Source organism: Mizuhopecten yessoensis, unplaced genomic scaffold, assembly GCF_002113885.1.
Source record: "Mizuhopecten yessoensis strain PY_sf001 unplaced genomic scaffold, ASM211388v2 scaffold1485, whole genome shotgun sequence".
NCBI classification, from domain to species: Eukaryota; Metazoa; Mollusca; class Bivalvia; order Pectinida; family Pectinidae; genus Mizuhopecten; species Mizuhopecten yessoensis.
This window is the reverse complement of record NW_018404070.1, coordinates 107,157-133,723: the sequence shown is the minus strand read 5'-3', so window position 1 is coordinate 133,723 and position 26,567 is coordinate 107,157. Positions and strand designations below refer to the sequence as shown.

Here is a 26,567-nt window from a genome sequence, read left to right as displayed (position 1 = left end):
CAATAGCACTCAGGTGACAACTATCCAGGTAGACTTCCATCGTTATTTCACCTGTACACATTAGTACACACAGGTGACAACTATACAGGTAGACTTACATCGTTATTTCACATGTACACAATAGTACACACAGGCGACAACTATCCAGGTAGACTTACATGGTTATTTCACCTGAACACAATAGTACACACAGGTGCCAACTATCCAGGTAGACTTACATGGTTATTTCACCTGTACACAATATTACACACAGGTGACAACTATCCCGGTAGACTTGCATGGTTATTTCACCTGTACACAATAGCACTCAGGTGACAACTATCCAGGTAAACTTACATCGTTAGTTCACCTGTACACAATAGTACAAACAGGTGACAACTATCCAGGTAGACTTCCATCGTTATTTCACCTGTACATAATAGTACACACAGGTGACAACTATCCAGGTAGACGGATCATCAGTAGGTGACGGTTGTTGAGTCAGTATCGCATGCAGGCGCATTTCCTTAACATCGAATTTGGACGTTATATTGGGCTTCCAAGAGGTCAAAGAATACGTTAAGCTTGCGACAAAAGTGATATAGAAGATGAGATACATTTTATTCTTGCTTGTCCTGCTTATTCTATACTGAGAAACACAGACATTAAGCAATATTACTACCAACGCCCAGTGTGTATAAACTAATTATTGTCATATAAAAACATTAAAACATTACGTAGATTGGGTAATTATCTACAGTATGCTACCGCCAAAAAAAACACCTCGTGTAGTGATATTGCTTAAGTATATATTTATTTTTGTGTGATAAATGCTAGTGTGGAAGTGTCATATCTTAAAACATGATATATGTTTAGTGATCTACCTGGTATGTATACATTTAACATATATGCTGTTTTGCATTCAGAAATATAAAAAAAAAAAAAAAAAAAAAAAAAAAAAATGAAACTTGACTTTCCTTGTTCAAACTGACAACTGGTATTTATTGAAATTCAAATAACTCATTTCTTTATGCATTGATTATGCATTGTCATGATACTCCTGAAGCTTCACATTGTCATATGACAGTCCATGTCTTACAGCATTCTTTAGATGTATTTATTGTATTATTTTGGTTCAGGTCGTCATGAACTACACATACATCAGTAGAGTATTTCCACTATAAAGTTAATGCTCAAAATCAATTTTCTTGATGTTTGTTTTAACATATTCATACATATTTATACTTTAAAGTTCATTTATTTTGTCCCTGTGTCTAACAAAAACTATTTAAAACTAGAATATATTTGAGCAGATGATGTATCATTGAACTCTTAGCTTCACACTTCCAGGTTACATTCCAAATCAAGTGATAGTTGAATTGTCAAAACTTTGTGAAAGTCAAATTTTCAATGACGCTTAATTATTTTAACTAAATATTCTCCAATAAGATGACAATTTGTACCAAACTAAATGTATGAGTAATCATTTAAGTCACTTCCTCTCCTACTTCAAACCATGAATCATTAATAAAGCAATAAAAAACTAATAAAGATTTTACAATCTCTCTCACGAGGTAAGCTAATCTTCCTATCATGTTCACTTTTTATTCCCTAAATCCTGATATAAACCAATGTTTGGTTACTGCGATTTGACCCCTGGTACTGTGATGTACCTGTGGTACTGTGTGTGATGTACTGTGATGACTCTAGTTAACTTGCCTAGGGTGTGTGTGTAGAGCTCTCAGGCCACTTGGACTGTTTATTTGTTTATGGGGTATTTACTTTAGTTGCAAAGCTTCCTGTTTCCCCAATCGTTTATAGAAGACCGGACCAGGAGATATATTTTGTCAGCGGAAACTCTCGGTCAGGGGATATAGGATACAATGTATATCACCTCACTACCACTTTGCATAAAGGATGGGACCTTCTTCTCAAAATTACTATGATTTATTTTCAAGAGAACTTGTCACCACCTTTTATAACTTTTGTATGGGGACAAACAGGATGGGGGACACTTAATTTCTGTGTCATATCAAGTGTAATTATCATTGACTTTGATTCAGTGACCATAACTTCCGATACACATCGACTAGGAAGGATGGCCACTGGGGTTTATCCTAATCTCTCTAGTCCTAAATAAATACATATTTTATTAATTTATAGTGATTTCCTGTGGTGGACATTCACCTTTACCCTGAAAGGTTTGAAGTTTTATCCCACCAGTGTCTAACGCTGTCCAACTTTCTCCTGTAATGGAGCTACTCAAAGTCGTTACAGCCTGTAACAAGTACAGCTGAACAATTGTTGGTGAAGGTGTCATATTCAGTGAGACACTATTGGAAAAACAAAAAGTAATGAACTCCATAGCTCAAAAATGACATTACCATCTTAACCTGCTGTCAAATGTAACTGTTTTTCAAATTTTTGAAATAAATATATGTGTGTGTGTGTGTTATTATATTATGATGTGATTAGGACAACTGACCATCAACAAAGAAATCAGAGGTGTCCGGTACAAACATGCGATTTTGTAACCCCTCCAGAATTACCCTCAAGAATTACCCATACATCCCCTATCCAGTTGACTGCAATGAAACAAATGAAAAAGAGAAACAGTACATTTGGAAGCATTTCCACAGTATTGTTAGATTATCTATATTTGCAGACATTGCCTCAATGTCCCATTGACTCTTTTACAATAAAAATATTAAAATTTTAAAAAACCTATAATAAAAAATGAACATCAATGTTATTTCAGGATGTTGATTTTTTGTATTGGTGTACCCTAAAGTATTTCTATATAACTAGACATTGTATATAAACAATTTACCTGTACGATCGTCAATAATGTCAAGGATGAGTGGAGCACGTAAAACTATGTAATACCTAATGTAGGACTAATAGCCTCGGTAATTACAGGTACTCACTCCATACTGTAGGTACGCCGCCACAGATAAATTCCTTGTTTGTCATCAATATCATACAAAATTGATTTCCTCCGAGGACACTTTGTTAGTTCCATTATTGGATGGATTATTTATATTTCTGCCTGGTGTCCGCTTGACCGGTGTCCAGAGCCATTATCACTTCCATATTGACTAACAACCCAACTATTCCTGTACCACTTTACAAAGCATTGTCAGCTTTCTCTAAAATGAAGCAAACCCTTTTTCAATCCATATCTTTTCAATACTCGTTAGTAAAATGTTAAATATCTAATGCATCCAAAATCTCCATTCATTCATCTCTCATGCTTGTTTTTGAATGAAATATTTTTCAAGAAACAGCTGGAAATGTTAAAAGTAATTTTTTGATGCAAAGATGACATTGCATTTTGTCATGTATATAAGGTAAGTAGTGCATATATATATATATATATATATATATACATAGCCCACAGAATGCTGTATCCAACCAGTAAAAATTCTCACCTTTTTCCTCCACATCATTATTCTCTTGAGAAGCCATTATCACTTTCACATTGTAAATAAAATCCCAGAAAATCAGACCAATAATGACACTGGTTGTAGTACTACATATTCCTGGTTTGGCAGGTACTGCCTATCAGCTGGACCAGTGTAAGCCCGACCATACAGATCCCTGTGGTAAACCATAGTCCCATAGGCTTCCAGGTTCAATACAGAAATGAAACGTCATTCACGACACTGCTCACATCAATCACAAGGAATCTACTGCTCCGCTCCAGTTAGCCTAGGGTGATATTAAGCTCTAGCCAACTCGACCAAACATTAACTACATCTGTGACACTTATGTTAATGCTACTTTTAATGAACATTAAACAAAAGCTTCCATCGTAATTGCCTCGTCTGACATGTGTCCCTACACTGCTTGTAACAAGTTACAAAGTTCATAGATGTGCACTTTTGGTAGGGATCTGAACTTCCTAAAACTATGTAACAGTATGCTTACACACGTCTATATACCAGCCGTTTATGGTTGTTGTCAAAACTGTGGTGCTCCGGGGCGCTGATTTTATCACTGTGTTATCCTATCACCAGACAATAGAGGAAGTATATATATAATTTGAAATTGACACAGAAGTAATAAGCTTGTCCTGTAGCTGTCAGCTGCTCTTCCTACAAACACTGTAGGTAAATACATATTTGTTTGTGTATTTCATTCAAAGGTGATATTATCAAGATAAGGAAACAAGATTTAGAAATTGTTATTGAATTTTTATAAGTCAGTAAAGATATTAGCCTCGCTCGATGAAACATGAACTGACCTCATTTATACAGTAACACACTTATAAATCTAAGAGTGTACCTATATTTAAATCGACCTTACAGAGAGGACTAGTTCCAATTTACTACACAATTTTTATCATCAGATATATAAATACATAAGAATGTCTTCTTACATTTTCAGACTTCAGCAAATTTACATCTTCTTGAAATGCTTTCATATGCACTTGTGTCAAAATGAACCTTACTTGGAAATAAATATGTGACAACACAAATTCTGCGTTATGTTCAAGGTCCGTCATCTGTAGCAGAGGTTTTGTTATAGTCCTTGTATAATTTGCAGAAGCAATAAAGTGTAGCAGTAAATAACAAGTTCTCTGTCCAAAGTAGTCAAAAGACCCACAACAGGTACCAGGTTAAAAGAAGACACTTAACCTCATTATCTAGTCTACCAAGCTGTTAAAATAGGTACCGGTTGGTAGGAAGAAACATGTGAGAAAGACTGGAGTCCCTCTAGAAGATACCCTTTAATTATGCCACTGATACTATGATAGTAGGAAATCTATGTAAAACTATCAGTAACTCAATCTTAGTGACATCCCCAGTGACCCCCCAGTGACACCGACCCCACAGCGTACACAAGTTATTCCATATTTTTTTTATCAGAAACTTAAGTGTTCAAATTTGGACAAAGACACATTCCATTGTATGCACATGTATACTACTGGTAGTATTGGTTGCATGTTTGATTTAACTTGGCCTTGGATTTCGTGCCGAGTCTGGGTCTTATTGTGTGACAAGCTGTGTTGCCGTCATAGTTAACACAGGAATATGTGCCGTGTCATTTTCATTTTTGACTTTAATGTTATGTACAGTGTTTGGTTCTGGTTTTGACAAGCTCACAGGCAATAGTGCTTTTTCATGTTTTGATGCAGGAATGATTGTAGAGTGCAGACCATGTGGTTTTCATATGGTGTACATTACAAAACTGTCCACATGGCTCAGAACTCAAAATACTACTAATTGTAAGTATGTAACTACTAGCAGTATTGATTTACATACAACTTCATGCGTAAATCTCCTACGATGTCGTATGATATAATGACAGGTTTAATGAGGCCATTACTGTGATGTTCACGTAATACCTCAGATCAGGTTTTTATTAACCTGTCGCTACTTGGACTATCTGTTTCAGTACCTGTAAGATTGTTTACCGTGATCATGAGAGGTACTCATTGGGTCTGGCTTTTATTGACCAGAATTAATGTAAATGTCAACACTAATTAAGACACGTGGATATTGTATTACTAAGTCTCTGAAGGTCAGTCCTTTGCTTATGGACTTTGCCAATATTTGATATTGATATTCCCCTTACCACATAAATTGGTCAACCGGTCAACTTCAGAAAGTCATCAGAAAAACTGATACATAAGGACAAATTCTACAAACGTAAATACAAGTATAGAAAAGAACCTGCAAGCTTGCAATTATTGTATTATTCTCAATATTCAACATCTCAACAATAGGTCCCATGTTCCCATATAGCTCACCTACAAGTTGTCTCCACATATATATTATATCTGTGACCTTATATAACATATTGTAGTGGAACTGGACAGGGTCAATATGTAGCTTAATTGGTAGAGCATTTCTTAAGAGTTTGGGGGGTTCCATGCATTTTTCCTCTCCATTACAGTGGTGCCCCCCGAGCAACTCTTGTTTCAAGCATTTGGTCTATACTTAGCAAAGGTATACCTGTACCTGGGTTGCTAATAAGTGTTGTCTTTAGGGGAAAAGATTTAGAAAAGGAGGGAGGAATGTAGCGGAACTAGACTGAATCAATTGTCATTGACCAGCTTGCTCAATTGGTAGAGCGTCTGTCTAGAGGGGTCCTGGGTTCCAATTCCCAGTCTGGCCGTGCATTTTTCCTCTCCTGTTACATTACAATACATTGGCTCTTCAATAGTTCCTAATTATTTGTTTCTTTAAGAAAAGCTGCTATTTCACCCTTTACCACCTCCGTTCTCAAGGGGCCCACACACTTCATTAAACTTGTACATTTTATTCGCGGGTCCCAAAGATGCTTTATACAAAACTTGGTATTACAACACTTAAATGACTTGAAATGCAAACAACCTGACAACTGATTTCATTAATGCTGGATCAGGACCTGTTCATGATTGGAAACAAAGTAGACACATTTTATGTTTGTTTTTAACTCAATCACTAAGTTCTTATAACCCATCAGTACATGTCCAACCAAACTTCAGGCTCCTGCACATCCCCCCAGCCACCACCACCACCACCACCACCACAAGACCATTATTTTAAATCAGTCAGTCATCTGCGGAGACAGTATTGAGGTTTTTGTGTTCCAGCTGATAGCAGGTATGTAAATGTCACGGTAACCACGGTGATACAGTAATGTCCTTCAGTGCCACATCAATACCACAGACAACATTTAGATTCCTTACTGACATTTTGTTATATTTTAAGTAACAAGTCATCAATAATGAAGCAGCCTTCACTTTTCTCCGTTAGAATCAGCATTAAAACGCCTTTGAAAGAGAAATCCTGCACATTAAGTAAATCTGGTAACACTAAGCTACGTAGATAGATTCTCTCAGGCAATGTCCTCCCAGCTAGCAGGCCAAAAAACGCAACATCACTATCAACCAATATCTTAACTTGAGTCCATAAAAGACGAAAAGGACAAAATGGATCTTTAAATAGAACATTCATTCAGAAGAATAAGAGAGTCGGATATGTAATCTAGCTCGTCTGGCATGCTAAAATGTCAAAGGTTTCAATTTAGCTGATAGCACATCAGAGAATTTTTACCTATAATTATTGTCGTCTGCTTATGTTAGCAGATAATTATCAACTGAAAACCTTTTTATCAGTTAATTTGAAGTGGTGGATAAAATTGTACTTTTTTTTCCCGTTAATTATCCAAGACTTTCTAGAATTCAGCAATTGTTCTAATTCTTGGCCATCCATTCTAATTCATCTCTAAAACAAGAGGACCAGTCAGGCCTGTATCGTTCAATAGGATATTTAAGCAATCATGGGAAAATGTTGGGTGTTCTAGACTAACTGATTGAAATCTGTACTGAATTGGCCAATTTTCTCAGGTTATTTCTATTGAGCCTTGTCCTGCTTTTATACAACGGCATCTTGGTTCAAGGGTATTTCATTTTAGATTTATTCAAGTAGGTCAGAGTCATTTCTTTGATAAAACTTTGTACTACTCTATTCTAGCACGCTAGAATAGAAAGAAGTTGTTTAAAGGTTTCACACATTTGACCCCTGTGACATTTAAAGTAGGTCAAGGTCATTACTTGAGGAAACTTTATAATACTACATCCTAACATGCTACTGGTCAAATATCATCACCAAGGGCCTTCTGCTTGTGCAGAAGGAAAGCTGTTTAAAGCTCTTGAAAGTAGGTCAAGGTCATTTATTTGTGGAAATTTTATAGTACACCATAGTATATATGCTACTGGCCAAATATCTTCACCATATATGTTTTCGTTTTTCAGTAGAAGTACTTTAACACTTTGACCCCTGTGACATTTAACGTAGGTCAAGGTCATCCATTTTAAGACACTGCATACTACTTTATCCCTGCTACGTACCTCCGGGTTATTCAGAAGAAGTTGTTCAAAGATTTATAATATCTAACCTACTTTCAGGCCAAGTATCATCAATCTGGGCTTCCTAGTTATTCAAAAGAATTTGTTTCAAGGTCTTTACATATTTGACCCCTTATATACTTGCCAAATATCATGACCCTAGGTCATTCAGTTCTTAAGAAAAAGTTATTCAAAGAAAAAGTTGAGTGAGAAGACTAGTACGAAGTAACTAATGAGATACCAGTTATAAGGTCCTTAAACCTGTGCCATTAACAACTGGTAATTTATTTCAGATCTACAATTCTGAATCATTAAATGATTCAAATGTGTTTTATTTAAAACTGTATCATCAAACAATTTTGGATGAAGTGACAGTAGGTATTTCATGAAAATGTCACTAACACAGAAGTGATGTGTTAGCCTGCAGTATCCTCCAGTCCTAAACACACTGTCACCTTAATTAGACAGCTGTTACACACACTATAGATACTACTGATGTACTGCAGGTGTCTCTGGGAATCACTGAGGGGTATACACACGTGACAAGGACTGGTCCTCTACAACAACCATCATATATGCAGGTAGCTACTCGGCCGATGGAACGACAGAACAGGCATTTATTATAATTGCATTTGATGCGATAAAGACGTTTACATACAACTTTGACAAATTCACCCCACAACCCACAATCTCTCCCTCTCATTGCCAATCGTATTTATCTATAAAAAACAAGCACGCCCCCCAAACTGAACTCCTTTCGGCAGCAGGAGGTAGACCAGCCCGTCTATGCTTCAGGTTTTTGTTTTTTGTTTTGCTGGGATTTCTATACATCCAACATAAATACGATTCCCAAATATTCTCAATGTATTCATGTACATAACATTCCATATGAAATAAATTTAAATTCAATTTAGATATAAAACTTGTATGTTCCGTCTACGTTTGAAGCTCGAATGACACAATTACAACCACCCGTGTCCTACCACACACATGCTCCAACCTCATTGGTTAATACCAAATCGCACAAATTACTCGCCCTAATACGATCCTCACGTACCTATAGGACAAATATTACGCGCTATTCTCTGAAACGTGCGCAAATTTAATTATATCTGAGGGGTAACTGGGTCACAGTATGGGACACACACTGAGGGGTAACTGGGTCACAGTATGGGACACACACAGGCAAAATAGTACTCACAGAAACACACACAGTTATTGCAGGCATACCGTAATAAACCCATGTAATTTGCGCACTGTTTTTTCAGAAATTTAATACCCAAAGTGGGTGGTGCATAAAATGCACAGGTATAAGCAATTTGAAGTTTTTTCCATGAAAAGATCGACGATTCTGGCAAACCGCCATCTTGGACACGAGATAATCTCCCTTGGTACACGGAACTCAAAGACAAACGACGATCAACACATTTATTTAGGTCAAACATCAATGAAAGATACAATTGATACATGCAATTGTTACCTGAGTTTATGTGAAAAGTGTTATTAAATAGGTAACCGTTAACAAAGAAAGTTTTGCCAAATTCCTATGCCAGAGAATCGCCGATCAACTTACGTTTCGACATAGGTGCATTTTCCCCATACTATTACGAAATTGTAGGCCCTAGTTGTTCAATTTAAGCTCCGTTCCTTGTAAGTTCTGTTAGTTTTTTTTTTCAAATCGCCTATGCGTACTGCATGGTTTTTTTCATGTTGATCTCGCGTCTAACATTACGTAAACACGTGATTGATAATAACCTCGTGAATTATTTCAATATTTATTAAATGAAGCATCGTAAAAAAAGTCTGCTTTATTGGTTTTTTCTTTGTAGTAGATTTGAAGAGGGTATATTGATTGTCCACGCTTCAAGTATAAACATATTTTTTTATAATCCCTTATCGGTCAAATCAGTCTGTATAGACAATGCAGTAGGACTTCATAATTAACGCCACGTGTTGGTGAGTGAAAAAAAAAAAAACACGGTCCATTGATCGCGACTGCAAATCATTTCAATTAGTAGAGCTATTGTTAACGGGTAATCACAGATATAGTGTTTGTTAATTACTGCATTGTAATTTGTATTGACTGTAGTGTTGAGAAGTGTCCATAATTTACGCTGAAGCATGCGATCCTACCTGGCCTATTGTCCGGGACCACACGATATCGGAGAAATTATGCCCTTCAGTTAACTACCTGTAAATGTCGCAAAACCAGCAGTCCCGTCATGACCACAGATGACCGATTTTAATAATTTTACAGTAGATTTTACTGTAGTAAAAATTGTGTGGCCAAAAACTATCGCCAAACCACAGACTTAGATATTCTAATTCCGTGGCCAAACTGAACTGTGACATGACCTGGTTTGAAGTGACGATACCCAAGCCGCCATGATGAGCCCTTCTCACTGATCGTAATTAGGATCAATAAAAGGTATCTTATTATGTCTTTCACCAGGAGATATTAACCAGCGGTTACTAAACATCAAATTACTTATTAATTGATATGTTTTTGTAAGCAAGTAAATGTTTTATGTAAAATATTGCTAAAATGAACGATGTATGCCGATATACGCACACGTGTGTGTCAACAAACAACCAAATACACTTTTTACGCAGTTTCTTCTTAGTTTTAACATCATTGTACCTGTAAACAATACTTATGAACTTACTTATAATAAACAAATTACAAAAATCCTAAGAATCCCAAGCGGTTTGTCTTTCATTTTCAGAGATCGATTTTCGGAACTTGAACTCTTTTTTTTCTTTTTTTTTCGGTGCGCAAAATATTCGAGTAGAAGCTTTTTGGGGGGTTTTCAGCCTCAAAAAGTACCTGCGCAAATTACATAAGTGTGCAAATTACATAGGTGCGCAAATTACATAGGTGCGCAAATCACATGGGTTTTTACGGTATGTCATATGCCCTACTTCAAGTTGAAATGAAATATTATGTCTTCATGAAGGGCATACAAACCTTGGTCTGCAAGCACATTGTTTCTTTGTATCAATGTGAAAGTAAAGTTTGAAAGGTCTATTTTAAGCAAAACATTCCAAGTGCTCACATATTTTCTCTCTCATTGACTAACTGGTACAATAATCTGCCCCTGAAAATTAATCCTATGCACATATACCTCCACCCCTATTTGTATAGTCTATAGATCTTGATCCACATCAATTTTCATGAAAACCAGGGACTTTCTTACTGTTAAAGTGAACTGTAGGCCACTGTGACCTAGCTAGCTTATAGTTAAGTACATTTGTAGTTACAATACAGGTATATATGGCATGAAATCTCTCAACCTCCCTTACATAATGGCACCAACTTCACTGAAAACAACACAGATATGTCCCACAATCAACCTTTCTAGAGTGTTTATAGAAATCTGAGGAAATATAGGTCACAGCTACCTAGCCTTAAGTCATAGTTATGATACAGATCTGAGATGTACTTCCAACACCTGGTTACTAGAAGCACCAGGTTTGGTTAGCAACAAGAGACATACAGTCTTAAAACAATCTTACTTTCCTTTTGATGTTAAAAACATCTGAAATATAGGTCACAGCAAATTATTTATAGCAGGGATGTGAAAAACTGCAAACTTCCAAGATGTTACTTGCTCATGCATGGATAGTCCTTTCTACTTAAAAGCCTTTTAACCTAAAAGAAGAAGTGACCCATATTTGAGCTGTTTGATCTCCAGGGGCCATGTATAATGAATTACCATTATGTAGATAGTATCAGTGATGTCGGTCAACTTATCAAACAAATCCCTTTGTTCTAAATACAGCCTCTCATTTTCCACTCGGGAGTAACCCCCTACATGGGTATACCAGACTACTTACACAACTGTTGCTCATTCATAATTTAAATCTTGCTGTACTTTTACCTCAGTTTTCAGAGACACATTTTTTGTTAAAGAATTTATACTGATATAATCAAGGATTGTTCAACTCAATAAAAGTCCACTTAAAACAAAAATGTCACAATCAATAATACTGTCTATGAAGTCAGAATAGTTGTTGCTCACTCTCAGTAACAGTTCATTATTCACACAATAAGTTAATTGCGGTGATTACAGCAGAAAGCTGTAACATTATCACTGAAAACATTTAGATCTTCATTATTTATGAAAATATCAATTTTATAGATTTGGTTTGGTTTGTTTGTGTATTAACAGCAATGGTCATTTAAGCCAGGACGTGCCAGGTTTTGGTGATGGAGGAAAATCGGAGTTTGCGGAGAAAAACCCTGACCTACGGTCAGTACCTGGCGACTACCCCACAAAGGTCTCGAACCCGCGACCCAGAGGTGGAGGGCTAATGGTAGCAGAAAGTCAGACACCTTAATCATTTGGCCACAGTGGCCCCCATCTTATAGGTACATGCTTTATATACAAAATCAGATCTTTACTGACCCTTCAGTAAAATATACCTGTAGGTCCAATAGAATCCAACAGAATGAATACATCAAAGGAATCTCTAACATATGATCCCTGAAATAGGATTGGTATGACATAATATATCAATACATGTACAATGGAAATGTGCTAGACAGGGATTTTATAGCAGCAAGAGTTATGGTTCTTGTATCCATCACTTGGCCTAAATAACCTTATCCAGTGTTCACTTGATCTTGTATATTGTAAAACTTGACCCCAGACAAGAAAGCCTGATGGATATAAAGCAGTGATTATACACTTCTCAGAAATGTTTGAGGAGCACAATGAGGTACAAATGTAATTTGTATATACCTTTTCCTCCAGAAAGAAAAATCAAACTTACCTGATGTATAAAATTCAAGCGATTTCTTGATAAATCCATAGCAGAATGACTTAGGGAATCCCGAATAATCTCTCATTCAACCAAATACATGAATAATAGCACATCAATTATAATCTACACTGTTAAAGTGCTACATCATATATCCAATTCGTCTAGTACTGCTGGAGTTTCCATACATCCTGTTTACTGGTGCACTGTATAAAACCCTCCCCTACCGTCAACCTATGGTCATTGTTTAATTGGCAAACAATTCATTTTCACATTCTATTGCTTTTATATAAACAAATCATGTCTTTTGATTTTGAAATAACAAAACAGGGCACCCAGCAGTGCTTTCATAAATGAACAATTGATCAATACAATTTTTTTCCATCAATTTTTCTACTTTGGTAACTTTGTTATAAAGTTTTAAAGTTGAACCAGACATCTGATTATGTACACTGATGTCCATTATACAGTATGTTATATAGTATATTATATAGTATGTTATATAGTATATTATAAAGTATATTATATAGTATATTTATCAGTCTCCAACTAATGTCCATTATATAGTATATTATATAGTATGTTATATAGTATGTTATCAGTCTCCAACTGATGTCCATTCTATAGTATGTTTATGTTATATCAGACCCCGACTTCCCTAAGACTGATGTTCATTCTATAGTATGTTTATGTTATATCAGTCATCAACTTCCCTAAGGCTGACGTACATTGTATAGTATGTTATATCAGTCCCCGACTTCCCTAAGGCTGACGTACATTGTATAGTATGTTATATCAGTCCCTGCCTTCCCTAAGGCTGACGTACATTGTATAGTATGTTTATGTTATATCAGACCCCGACTTCCCTAAGACTGATGTCCATTCTTATATAGTATGTTATATAGTATGCTATATAGTATGTTTATCAGTCTCCATCTGATGTCCATTATATAGTATGTTTATGTTATATCAGTCATCAACTTCCCTAAGGCTGACGTACATTGTATAGTATGTTATATCAGTACCTGACTTCCCTAAGGCTGACGTACATTGTATAGTATGTTATATCAGTCCCTGCCTTCCCTAAGGCTGACGTACATTGTATAGTATGTTATATCAGTCCCTGCCTTCCCTAAGGCTGACGTACATTGTATAGTATGTTTATGTTATATCAGTCATCAACTTCCCTAAGGCTGACGTACATTGTATAGTATGTTATATCAGTCCCCGACTTCCCTAAGGCTGACGTACATTGTATAGTATGTTTATGTTATATCAGACCCCGACTTCCCTAAGACTGATGTCCATTCTATAGTATGTTTATGTTATATCAGTCATCAACTTCCCTAAGGCTGACGTACATTGTATAGTATGTTATATCAGTCCCTGCCTTCCCTAAGGCTGACGTACATTGTATAGTATGTTATATCAGTCCCTGCCTTCCCTAAGGCTGACGTACATTGTATAGTATGTTATATCAGTCCCCGACTTCCATATTATATAGTATGTTTATCAGTCTCCATCTGATGTCCATTATATAGTATGTTTATGTTATATCAGTCATCAACTTCCCTAAGGCTGACGTACATTGTATAGTATGTTATATCAGTCCCTGCCTTCCCTAAGGCTGACGTACATTGTATAGTATGTTATATCAGTCCCTGACTTCCCTAAGGCTGACGTACATTGTATAGTATGTTATATCAGTCCCTGCCTTCCCTAAGGCTGACGTACATTGTATAGTATGTTTATGTTATATCAGACCCCGACTTCCCTAAGACTGATGTCCATTCTATAGTATGTTTATCAGTCTCCAACTGATGTCCATTATATAGTATGTTATATAGTATGTTATCAGTCTCCAACTGATGTCCATTTTATAGTATGTTTTATAGTATGTTTATCAGTCCCCAACTGATGTCCATTATATAGTATGTTATATAGTATGTTATCAGTCTCCAACTGATGTCCATTCTATAGTATGTTTATGTTATATCAGTCCCCGACTTCCCTAAGACTTATGTCCATTCTATAGTATGTTTATCAGTCTCCAACTGATGTCCATTATATAGTGTGTTATATAGTATGTTTATCAGTATCCAACTGATGTCCATTATATAGGATGTTATATAGTATGTTATCAGTCTCCAACTGATGTCCATTATATAGTATGTTATATAGTATATTATATAGTTCCAACTGATGTCCATTATATAGTATGTTTATGTTATATCAGTCATCAACTTCCCTAGGGCTGACGTACATTGTATAGTATGTTATATCAGTCCCAGACTTCCCTAAGACTGATGTCCATTCTGTAGTATGTTTATGTTATATCAGTCCCCGACTTCCCTAATGCTGACGTAAATTGTATAGTATGTTATATCAGACCCCGACTTCCCTAAGTCTGATGTTCATTCTATAGTCTGTTTATGTTATATCAGTCCCCAACTTCCCTAAGACTGATGTCCATTCTATAGTAGGTTTATGGTATATCAGACCCCGACTTCCCTAAGGCTGACGTAAATTGTATAGTACGTTATATCAGTCCCCGACTTCCCTAAGACTTATGTCCATTCTATAGTATGTTTATGTTATATCAGTCCCCAACTTCCCTAATGCTGACGTAAATTGTATAGTATGTTATATCAGTCCCCGACTTCCCTAAGACTGATGTCCATTCTATAGTATGTTTATGTTATATCAGACCCCGACTTCCCTAAGGCTGACATACATTGTATAGTATGTTATATCAGTCCCCGACTTCCCTAAGGCTGACGTCATTGTATAGTATGTTATATCAGTCCCCAACTTCCCTAAGGCTGACATATGTCCATTCTATAGTATGTTTATGTTATATCAGACCCCGGCTTCCCTAAGACTGATGTCCATTCTATAGTATGTTTATGTTATATCAGTCCCAAACTTCCCTAAGACTGATGTACATTCTCTAGAATGTTTATGTTGTATCAGTCACCGACTTCCCTAAGGCTGACGTATGTCCATTCTATAGTATGTATATGTTATATCAGTCCCCAAATTCCCTAAGACTGATGTACATTCTCTAGAATGTTTATGTTGTATCAGTCACCGACTTCCCTAAGGCTGATGTCCATTCTATAGTATATTTATGTTATATCAGTCCCCACCTTCCCTAAGGCTGACGTACATTGTATAGTATGTTATATCAGTCCCCAACTTCCCTAAGACTGATGTCCATTCTATAGTATGTTTATGTTGTATCAGTCCCCGACTTCCCTAACACTGATGTCCATTCTATAGGATGTTTATGTTATATCAGTCATCAACTTCCCTAAGGCTGACGTACATTGTATAGTATGTTTATGTTATATCAGTCACCGACTTCCCTAAGGCTGATGTACATTGTATTGTATGTTTATGTTATATCAGTCCCCGACTTCCCTAAGGCTGACGTACATTGTATAGTATGTTATATCAGTCCCCGAAGTCCCTAAGGCTGACGTACATTGTATAGCATGCTATATCAGTCCCCGACTTCCCTAAGGCTGATGTACATTGTACAAGGACAAGACTCAATGGAATAAACTGTTTCTACAGGAGGAAACAAAAAGAAATATTTTCCTATCCCTAGAAATTGGAATGTTTTCTCAACAAAATAAGTTTCTATGATAAGGAAGAAGTGATATTTTAATCAATGACTAATAATTACATCATTCTTTGCAAGGGCAGTCAAGGTTTTGCTAAATTTATGATTTTGGTTATATATGTAACTTAAGTAAGGTATCTACTTTATCTGAGTATACCAATATAAGCAAAATCTAAATGACATTGAATACACAATAAAATCTATCAATAATTTTCCCATCACTCATTTGTTTGAAGTTAGCCAGAAAAGAAATGAATTCTTAGCATGTTCTATCTATTTTTTACACAAAGATTTAAACAGAATTTTCCTTTAGGTATTGAGCTATATGGAATGTACATAATTAAACGAACATGGCCAGTACTAGATTTTTGGTGGTTTTTTTTATACGAAAGCATGTTTCCCCTGGATATGCATTTTGTATTGATTGTTTAAGAAAATCTATTTCATGAACAGAAATTTATCACTATTTTTAGATTTTGCCTTGAAATGAAGGTCACAATGACCTAATTATAGTATGCTACACATCTTAAGTCAGCTGAACACTATCAGTATATATGAACTGTCAGGACAGGTTGACATCCAAGACAGTTGAACTCTTTATACAGGTAAATTCTTCAGTAAACTCTCAGTACAGGTAAACTCCTTATACAAGTAGAATGTGGATACAGGTAGACTTTAAATACGCATAAACTCTCAACAAAGGTAAACTGTCTGGAGAGGTGAACTATCAATTTAGGTCAACTCTCCACATAGGTATAAACTGTCAATACAGGTAAACTACAAGTACAGGTAAACTCTCAACAAAGGTAAACTGTCTGGAGAGGTGAACTATCAATTTAGGTCAACTCTCCACATAGGTATAAACTGTCAATACAGGTAAACTACAAGTACAGGTAAACTCTCAACAAAGGTAAACTGTCTGGAGAGGTGAACTATCAATTTAGGTCAACTCTCCACATAGGTATAAACTGTCAATACAGGTAAACTACAAGTACAGGTAAACTCTCAACAAAGGTAAACTGTCTGGAGAGGTGAACTATCAATTTAGGTCAACTCTCCACATAGGTATAAACTGTCAATACAGGTAAACTACAAGTACAGGTAAACTCTCAACAAAGGTAAACTGTCTGGAGAGGTGAACTATCAATTTAGGTCAACTCTCCACATAGGTATAAACTGTCAATACAGGTAAACTACAAGTACAGGTAAACTCTCAACAAAGGTAAACTGTCTGGAGAGGTGAACTATCAATTTAGGTCAACTCTCCACATAGGTATAAACTGTCAATACAGGTAAACTACAAGTACAGGTAAACTCTCAACAAAGGTAAACTGTCTGGAGAGGTGAACTATCAATTTAGGTCAACTCTCCACATAGGTATAAACTGTCAATACAGGTAAACTACAAGTACAGGTAAACTCTCAACAAAGGTAAACTGTCTGGAGAGGTGAACTATCAATTTAGGTCAACTCTCCACATAGGTATAAACTGTCAATACAGGTAAACTACAAGTACAGGTAAACTCTCAACAAAGGTAAACTGTCTGGAGAGGTGAACTATCAATTTAGGTCAACTCTCCACATAGGTATAAACTGTCAATACAGGTAAACTACAAGTACAGGTAAACTCTCAACAAAGGTAAACTGTCTGGAGAGGTGAACTATCAATTTAGGTCAACTCTCCACATAGGTATAAACTGTCAATACAGGTAAACTACAAGTACAGGTAAACTCTCAACAAAGGTAAACTGTCTGGAGAGGTGAACTATCAATTTAGGTCAACTCTCCACATAGGTATAAACTGTCAATACAGGTAAACTACAAGTACAGGTAAACTCTCAACAAAGGTAAACTGTCTGGAGAGGTGAACTATCAATTTAGGTCAACTCTCCACATAGGTATAAACTGTCAATACAGGTAAACTACAAGTACAGGTAAACTCTCAACAAAGGTAAACTGTCTGGAGAGGTGAACTATCAATTTAGGTCAACTCTCCACATAGGTATAAACTGTTAATACTGTTTATATACAGATATATGAAATATTTAAGATAAATGTTCCATAGTGATGTATGAATGTTTCTGCACAAATGCATGGAGTGTATGAAATGTTTAATATGAATGTTACAGACAGTTGTATGGTGTGTTTGAAATGTTTGATATTAATATTTCTATACAGATGTATGATATGTATGATTTTTTTATATGAATGTTCTTTACAGGTGTATGAAATATTTGATATGCATGTTCTATACAGATCTATGGTGTGTATGAGTATATATGAAATGTTTGAAATAAATATGTCATAAATTAGCATGTTCTGTTATGCTAGTACACACGATAAGTAAGTCAGATTAATATTCTCTACAGACCCAATACTTAGAAAACTGGGTATATGAAATGAGTATGGTTAACATGAAATGTGTATGGAATGTTTAGGATAAGTGTACTATGAAGTATGTTATAGTCTCCCAAATATTGTCATGTGTATGTGCTTTGAAAAACTGAATAAAACTATAAATAAAAAATAAAAAACTGTCAATACAGGTAAACTACCAGTACAGGTAAACTCTCAACAAAGGTAAACTGTCTGGAGAGGTGAACTGTCAATACAGGTAAACTACTAGAACACTGACAGGTCAGTAAGGGCCCCGTCTTGTGGCAATATATCCCCCATAGTCATCAAGAAGTAATTTGCCCATATACCTGAGCTTGACTTTTGCTATTTCGACTTCAAAAAGAATAGCAAGGAAGCAAAATATACATTTTACATGTACTATGATGTGAGTCTTGTTTCCTTCCACCTTCATATTTGCTGGGCTAACAGAAATGTAAATACCGGTGCAATACTCACTCGTTAGCTTTGCTTTATTTTATTTCACCTTATATACCTCCTCCATCAAGAGCCAGGGTCAAAGTCAGAGATCCACTTTGTCTTTGACCTTTGGACCCAAATGACCTTGACCATTAACCCAGCGACCCTGATCTTTGGTCAGTTGACTTATTCTTTAATTCCGACCAACTTTGCTTCATAATATCATAACAAAATATTCATCAGTGAAAAATACAAAAATTGACCTTGACCCTTTGGACCCCGTAACCTGGACCTAAGGTCAGTTGACTCTGTGTTAAGTTCTGAACAACATTGCTTCATAATGTCATAACAAAATGTTCATCAGGGAAAAGGTACAACATTTAACCTTCACCTTTGACCCAGTGACATTGACCTTTGGTCAATTGACTCCTTTTTAATTCTGAGCTACATTGCTTCAAAGTGTCATAGCGAAATGTTCACCAGTGAAAAGATACAAAATTTAATCTTGCCCTTTGACCCAATAACCTTGACCTTTGGTCAGTTGACTCCTTGTTTAATTCTGATCAACTTTGCTTCATCATGTCATAACAAAATTTTCATCAGTGAAAATATGCAAAATTTGACCTTGACCTTTCAATCTAATGACCTTGACCTTTGACCTTGACTTTTTACCTAAGTGTGTCTTTTTGTTTAATTTCAAACAACTTTGCTTGACCTTTCAATCTAATGACCTTGACCTTTGACCTTGACTTTTTACCTAAGTGTGTCTTTTTGTTTAATTTCAAACAACTTTGCTCCATAATGTCATAGCGAAATGTTCACCAGTGAAGAGCTACAAAATGTGACCTTGACCCCTGACCCGATGACCTTGACCTTTGGTCAATTGACTCCTATTTAATTCTGATCAACTTTGCTTCATAATGTCATAACAAAATGTTCATCAGTGAAAAGATGTAAAATTTAACCTTGACCTTTGAACCTAATGACCTTGACTTTTTACCTCAATGTGTATTTTTGTGAACTGAACATCTTGACCAAGTTTCATGTACATTGGTCAAAAAGTGAACGGACAGACAGACAGACAGACAGTGATTACTATAGGGCACCCGTATCTCCGATACGGGGCCCTAACAAGTACAGGTTACTCTCAACAAAGGTAAACGGTCAATACAGATGATCTCTCAATACCGGTAAGGACAGTGTTTCTGTGACACATTTTAAGAAGAAAGTAGTCCTCAAACTTGTGATAATTAGATATCTAGATCAATATAGGACTGAAAATTTCTAAACACAGTGCATAATTATTATATATAGCATTTGAAGATACCTTTATAGATAGAACAGATGACGGAAATGTAACATAATATTTTTCAGATGGTGCTAAATGGGAGATACAAATGAAAAGTTCTGAGCTCATATATGTCACAAACAAAGGAAGAAAAGAATGAGCAGAATTGTATGACAATTGAAGTAGCTTGAAAAGGAATGTAAGGAATCAATTGTTTACTTAATTTACAGGTAAATATTCGATGAAATATAAGTTAAATATAACTTACAAGTACACAACACTGAATTATTGCAGACAATCAAACTTGTACATGTAAAACCAATTTTCATAATGCATATATTTCCACAACTGCCATTTGTTTATATAATAATATAACAGTTATATATCCCTGTCTTTTTGTAGGCCCCACCTTATGCCCTGCTCATGTATGATGTAACAGACAGTAACACTACCTCCTTCTTTAGATGGGCAGTAACCAAGAGCCACAGGGTTCAGAGCTGTGGCACACAGACCTATATGTGAGATCTGTCCCAAGCCTGACAAACTGCTTGGAAGGGTTTCAGTTGACATTCTATCAACATAGTTTGACAACATCAACATTTGATAGGGTGTCAGCAAGCATATTCCTAATCTCTGGAATATACTTAACTTGAATGGTCTCAACTACACTTCCACGTGGAGAAAGACCCATATGACCAGAAAACACAGTACATAAGATCTGGTTCCTTCTACCTTTCCACATAAGTGACAAATGTCCTTCGCTAGAGAGAGACTGTCCTTATCTCCAGCACAATCAAGTGCTTGGGGATCTGATCTCTGGACCAACACCTGAATAGACATAACTGTCCAGGAAGAACTCCACCCTCTCATAGAAGCCTCCATGTACAGAGCCTTGGGAAAAACTACTCCTGAAGGAAATTGTCCTGATGAGTCTACCAAGAAGTCCTTCAAAACGATTAGCCTAAGGGAAGCACTGTTTCCCATTTCTAGTAGCAGGATCTAGTAGGAAAGGAAGAACATCTGCAGGGGTCAAATGTGAAACTGTCTCAAAAGGACGAGAGCGGCCAAGGAGCTGATCGTATCCACATCGCTAAGGAACCAATGCACCTGAACCAGAGTCATGGTCAAAAGCTGAATATAGCTGCCATGGAAAATAAAGTCCTGAGATGGACTCACCTTGGAATTCCCTACGGAGGGATGAAACCTACCATCAGTTAGAGTTTCAGGACCAACAGGGTAAAGGGCATCAAAGAATCCCTGATCATGTGCAACATCACACACATAGGAGCTTAAATTAAAAGACCTGTAACCATTTGGTGAAAACTAAGGGAGTAGTGGTGAGCCAAAATGGTTCTTAAGATATTGTTGTTTGAAATTTTAATTTTAAAGCTTTTAAACCACGTTGACGTTTGACTTTAGACTAGCACTCAAAGTCGACCTTAACCCATGTTGACATTTGACCCCCAACTAGCAGTTAAAGTTGACCTTTGACCTCATTTCTGTATTAGAGAAAAAGATTTGCACTGCTGGTTCACATAACACACACAAGTAGTATATCTCTAGTCCAAATGATTCTTAGGATATTGTTGTTTGAAATGTTTAACATATTTACCCCCTGTGACCTTGAAAGTAAGTAAAGGTAATTTTAATGAGGAAACTTTATAGCACTCCATCCCAGGTACCTACTGGCCAAATATCATGGCCCTTGGTCCTCCAGTTCTTTAGGAGAAATTGTTCAAAAGAAAAGTTGACGACGGAGGACGGAAGATGCAGTACGGCATATGCACACGGGCCAGGTTAGCTAAAAAGTTGACGCCGGACAGATGTCTGGCGACAGACGGACGATGGACGCCGCACCTTGGCATAAGCTCACTTGCCCTTCAGTCAGGAACTCAACTTCCTCTTAGAATGAGGCTTCTTACTATACCCTTACCCTTCTTCCCCTCAGCTGTGATCAAATATTTAGATTTACCTCGTGCAGAGCTGTTTGGGGTAAGACTAAGCCTTCCCCACAGAAGACCCACAACCCTTTGAAGAACAAAGGCCACTGTGCTAGGCTTCTTAAAAAGAACATCCATAGCAGCTGAATCCTCCTTAGGTCCTTCTGAATAGGAGACCAGGGGCTAGTGAACAGAGCAGGACCTGAACAGACCCCTGGCTGTGACATGACCATAGGGTTCTGGATACGAAAGTTGTATGTGACACACATTGAATTCACAATATAACCAGCTAACATCGATCAAGTTTGATCAAACAATACTGAGTTGTGCAGAAAGACAAGCATTACAATATTTGACATTTGGCCTGTTGTTATGAATTTGAAGTTACAGACTATATGACAGATGTGACACACTGTCCAGATGCACCCATTACTTGACTTCTTGCCATTGCCTTGATTTTTGGGATACAAACAAGTTTTCCAGCATAAAGTAAGGTCACAGGTACAATATGAACCACTCTTAGTAATCAGAAATATGCTAAGCATTTTTTTCAATTTTGTCAAGAATATATTCAGCAAGCAATGTGTGTTACCTGTAAATGCAATGAAATAACTATGTGTGTTACATGTATACAACCAAATAGGTATGTGTTACCTGTATATACAATCAAATAGCTATGTGTGTTACCTGTATATACAACCAAATAGCTATGTGTGTTACCTGTATACAACCAAATAGCTATGTGTTACCTGTATATACAATCAAATAGCAATGTGTGTTACCTGTATATACAATCAAATAGCTATGTGTGTTACCTGTATATACAATCAAATAACTATGTGTGTTACCTGTATACAACCAAATAGCTATGTGTGTTACCTGTATACAACCTAATAGCTATGTGTGTTACCTGTATATACAACAAAATAGCTATGTGTGCTACCTGTATATACAACCAAATAGCTATGTGTAACCTATTTATACAACCAAATAGCTATTTATGGTACCTGTATATACAACCAAATAGCTATGTGTGTTACTTGTATATACAACCAAATAGCTATTTATGGTACCTGTATCTACAACCAAATCGCTACGTGTGTTACTTGTATATACAATCAAATAGCTATGCATTACCTGTATATACAACAAAATAGCTATGTGTGTTACCTTTATACAACCTAATAGCTATATGTGTTACCTGTATACACAACCAATTAGCTAGGTGTTACCTGTATACACAACCAATTAGCTATGTGTTACCAGTATATACAATGAAATAGCTATGTGTGCTACCTGTATATACAACCAAATAACTATGTGTGTTACCTGTATATACAACCAATTAGCTATGTGTTACCTGTATATACAATGAAATAGCTATGTGTGCTACCTGTATATACAACCAAATAGCTATGTGTGTTACCTGTATATACAACCAAATAGCTATGTGTGCTACCTGTATATACAATCAAATAGCAATGTGTAACCTGTTTATACAATTATACAACCAAATAGCTATGTGTGTTACCTGTATATACAACCAAATAGCTATGTGTGCTACCTGTATATACAACCAAATAGCTATGTGTGCTACCTGTATATACAACCAAATAGGTATGTATGTTACCTGTATATACAACCAAAACACTATATGTGTTACCTGTATATACAATAAAATAGCTATGTGTGTTACCTGTATACAACCAAATAGGTATGTGTCACCTGTATATACAATCAAATAGCTATGTGTGTTACCTGTATATACAACCAAATAGCTATGTGTGTTACCTGTATACAACCAAATAGCTATGTGTTACCTGTATATACAACCAAATAGGTATGTATGTTACCTGTGTATACAACCAAAACACTATATGTGTTACCTGTATATACAGTAAAAATAGCTATGTGTGCTACCTGTATATACAATGAAATAGCTATGTGTGTTATCTTTATATACAATCAAATAACTATGTATGTTACCTGTATATACAACCAAATAGCAATGTGTGTTACCTGTATAAACAACCAAATAGCTATGTGTGTTACCTGTATATACAATCAAATAGCTATGTGCGTTATTGGTATATAAAATCAATTTGAATTTGATTCCTCTTAATGTGTGCAATTTAACAACTAAGGAACTATTTGTGTTGCCTGTATTTGCAATCAAATAGCTATGTGTCTCACATGTAGATACTGATATACAAGTACATTGCTATCCCCTTACCTGTCTCATCACTGCACATTTCTGAATCTCTCTTCACCGTTTCTTCCACTTCACCCAAATCTGTGACTTTATGACGAAAGGACAGGGGTGGGAGAGACCTCCACTTCACCTAAATCTGTCACAGTTCTATACAAGGACGTGGTAGGGAGGGACGCACATGTAAAACATGTCTGTGTTTCTAGGTCAAGTCTCCTTCTCAAGTGACAATAATTCCCAATAGAACTGACCTAACCTAAACAAATACAAAACAGCTGAGAAAGTGCTGTTTCGTTTTTGGTGCTGTGTTTGTATGATCTAGGTGGCACAGCTGTTAGACTGCTAGCCATTAGACTACCACACACACAAGATTGCCAGCTTCTCCTCACACAAGCCAGGGCGGGAGGATTTTATCTGCGACATGTCTACACATTTGTAAATCACACTGTCTCCATCTTGTAGATTACTCCCTTGTCACCACCCAAGCTGGATGACTGAGAACTATGGGCAACTATGCTGCAATATCCACATATGTACAGCTGAAAGCACACTGCTGTTTGATAATGGTAGCTGGACACAGCTGAATGTTAAGCTTTTTAAGTGGAATCCTATAATAAATGCTGCACCAAATCATTACAGAAGTCCCTGCAATACTAAGACAGTCAGTGTGTTGTCGCTGCAGACAGCATGATACGGAGCCCAGTGTCCAGGCTCTCACTGACCGTAAATCATATGGTCAGAGCCTGGTGGTCACCATCTCTTCTCCTAGCTACCACGATGACGATGGTGCCATTGCGTTGTCGCAAACCCTAGCTGACATTATTTCTCCCATTCGAAAACTAGGAATGCATCGGCAGCACAAGCATCATCAGAAGCAGCAGCAGCAGCAGCCCACAGCATTGTCACTAACACAGGCCAGCAGCTACAAGGCTTGGAATAGACCAAACAAGCTTTGATTTCCAAATGGAATTATTCTCGGCTACTCTGTCTGTATACAGTATATTTAGAGCATCAATGTAGAAAGATCGCACACCTATAAAACACTGCACTTACGTCAAAGCGCCATCAGTCTTGCTTCGTGTATTGATCCAGTTTGCCTGCCTGCCCGACTGCCTATATCTGGCTCACTGGCCGGCCGCTCAGCTACAGCAGCACATCTCTTCCCTTCATACAAAAGCCAGTATGATCATCTCACAGCCAGGTATTAGTTCACACCAAGTCCCTGGCTAGGTCACTGGACCAATTCATTGCTTTATCATGTTCACCTTGTCCAACCAGCAATGCATTAATGACTAGCTGCAAATATAGATTTCAAGGTGACAAAAGGAGGCTGAAAATATCCTGACTGCATCGTTTTAAGCAACGAGTTCAGCTCAGTCTCAGCCAAGATCTAGATCTAGCAGTCAGCATTATATTAATTTATGAACCTAGTGGTTCCTTACTGTCAGCTTGTACCAAAATATGGAGTTGAACAGTTGGTGGCTGTAGCTAAATGGAAAGGTAACAGATCATCAGCCTACAGAAAAATGATGCATGGATTTTGCAATAAGTGCATCTCAAACCATTTAATTTATTCCTAGTCAACTTATACCAAAGTAAGAAATAAAAATAATTCCTTATCAACTTACACCAAAGTAAAAATATAAAAAAAAAAACTAATCAACTTAAACCCAAGTAAGTTATCAATAAATTCCTCGTCAACCTGTACCAAAGAAAGAAAATAATTCCTAGTCAACTTATACCAAAGAAAGAAAGAAAATAATTCCTAATCAACTTATACCAAAGAAAGAAAGAAAATAATTCCTAGTCAACTTATACCAAAGAAAGAAAGAGAATAATTCCTAGTCAATTTATACCAAAGAAAGAAAGAGAATAATTCCTAGTCAATTTATACCAAAGAAAGAAAGAAAATAATTCCTAGTCAACTTATACCAAAGACAGAAAGAGAATAATTCCTAGTAAACTTATACCAAAGTAAGGAATAAAATAATTCCTAATCAACTTATACCAAAGTAAGAAATAAAATAATTCCTAGTCAACTTATACCAAAGTAAGGAATAAAATAATTCCTAGTCAACTTATACCAAAGTAAGAAATAAAATAATT

General features: G+C 36.4%; 1 protein-coding gene across 4 annotated transcripts in view; it reads right to left on the bottom strand.

Annotated features, from left to right (window-relative positions):
• Positions 1-26,567, bottom strand: part of LOC110463115 (ras guanyl-releasing protein 3-like) — a 130,223-nt gene that overhangs the window by 69,301 nt on the left and 34,355 nt on the right. Inside the window, exon 2 of one of the 4 annotated variants that reach the window (XM_021517482.1) lies at positions 24,486-25,757. The exons of 1 other annotated variant lie outside the window; for it this stretch is intronic. In XM_021517482.1, coding sequence (XP_021373157.1) covers positions 24,486-24,504 — 19 coding nt within the window. In that variant the 5' untranslated portion in view covers positions 24,505-25,757. Of the gene's footprint in view, positions 1-3,410; positions 3,941-24,485; positions 25,758-26,567 lie in introns of those variants that run through there. 2 more of the 4 variants (XM_021517498.1, XM_021517476.1) reach the window with 2 other exon arrangements.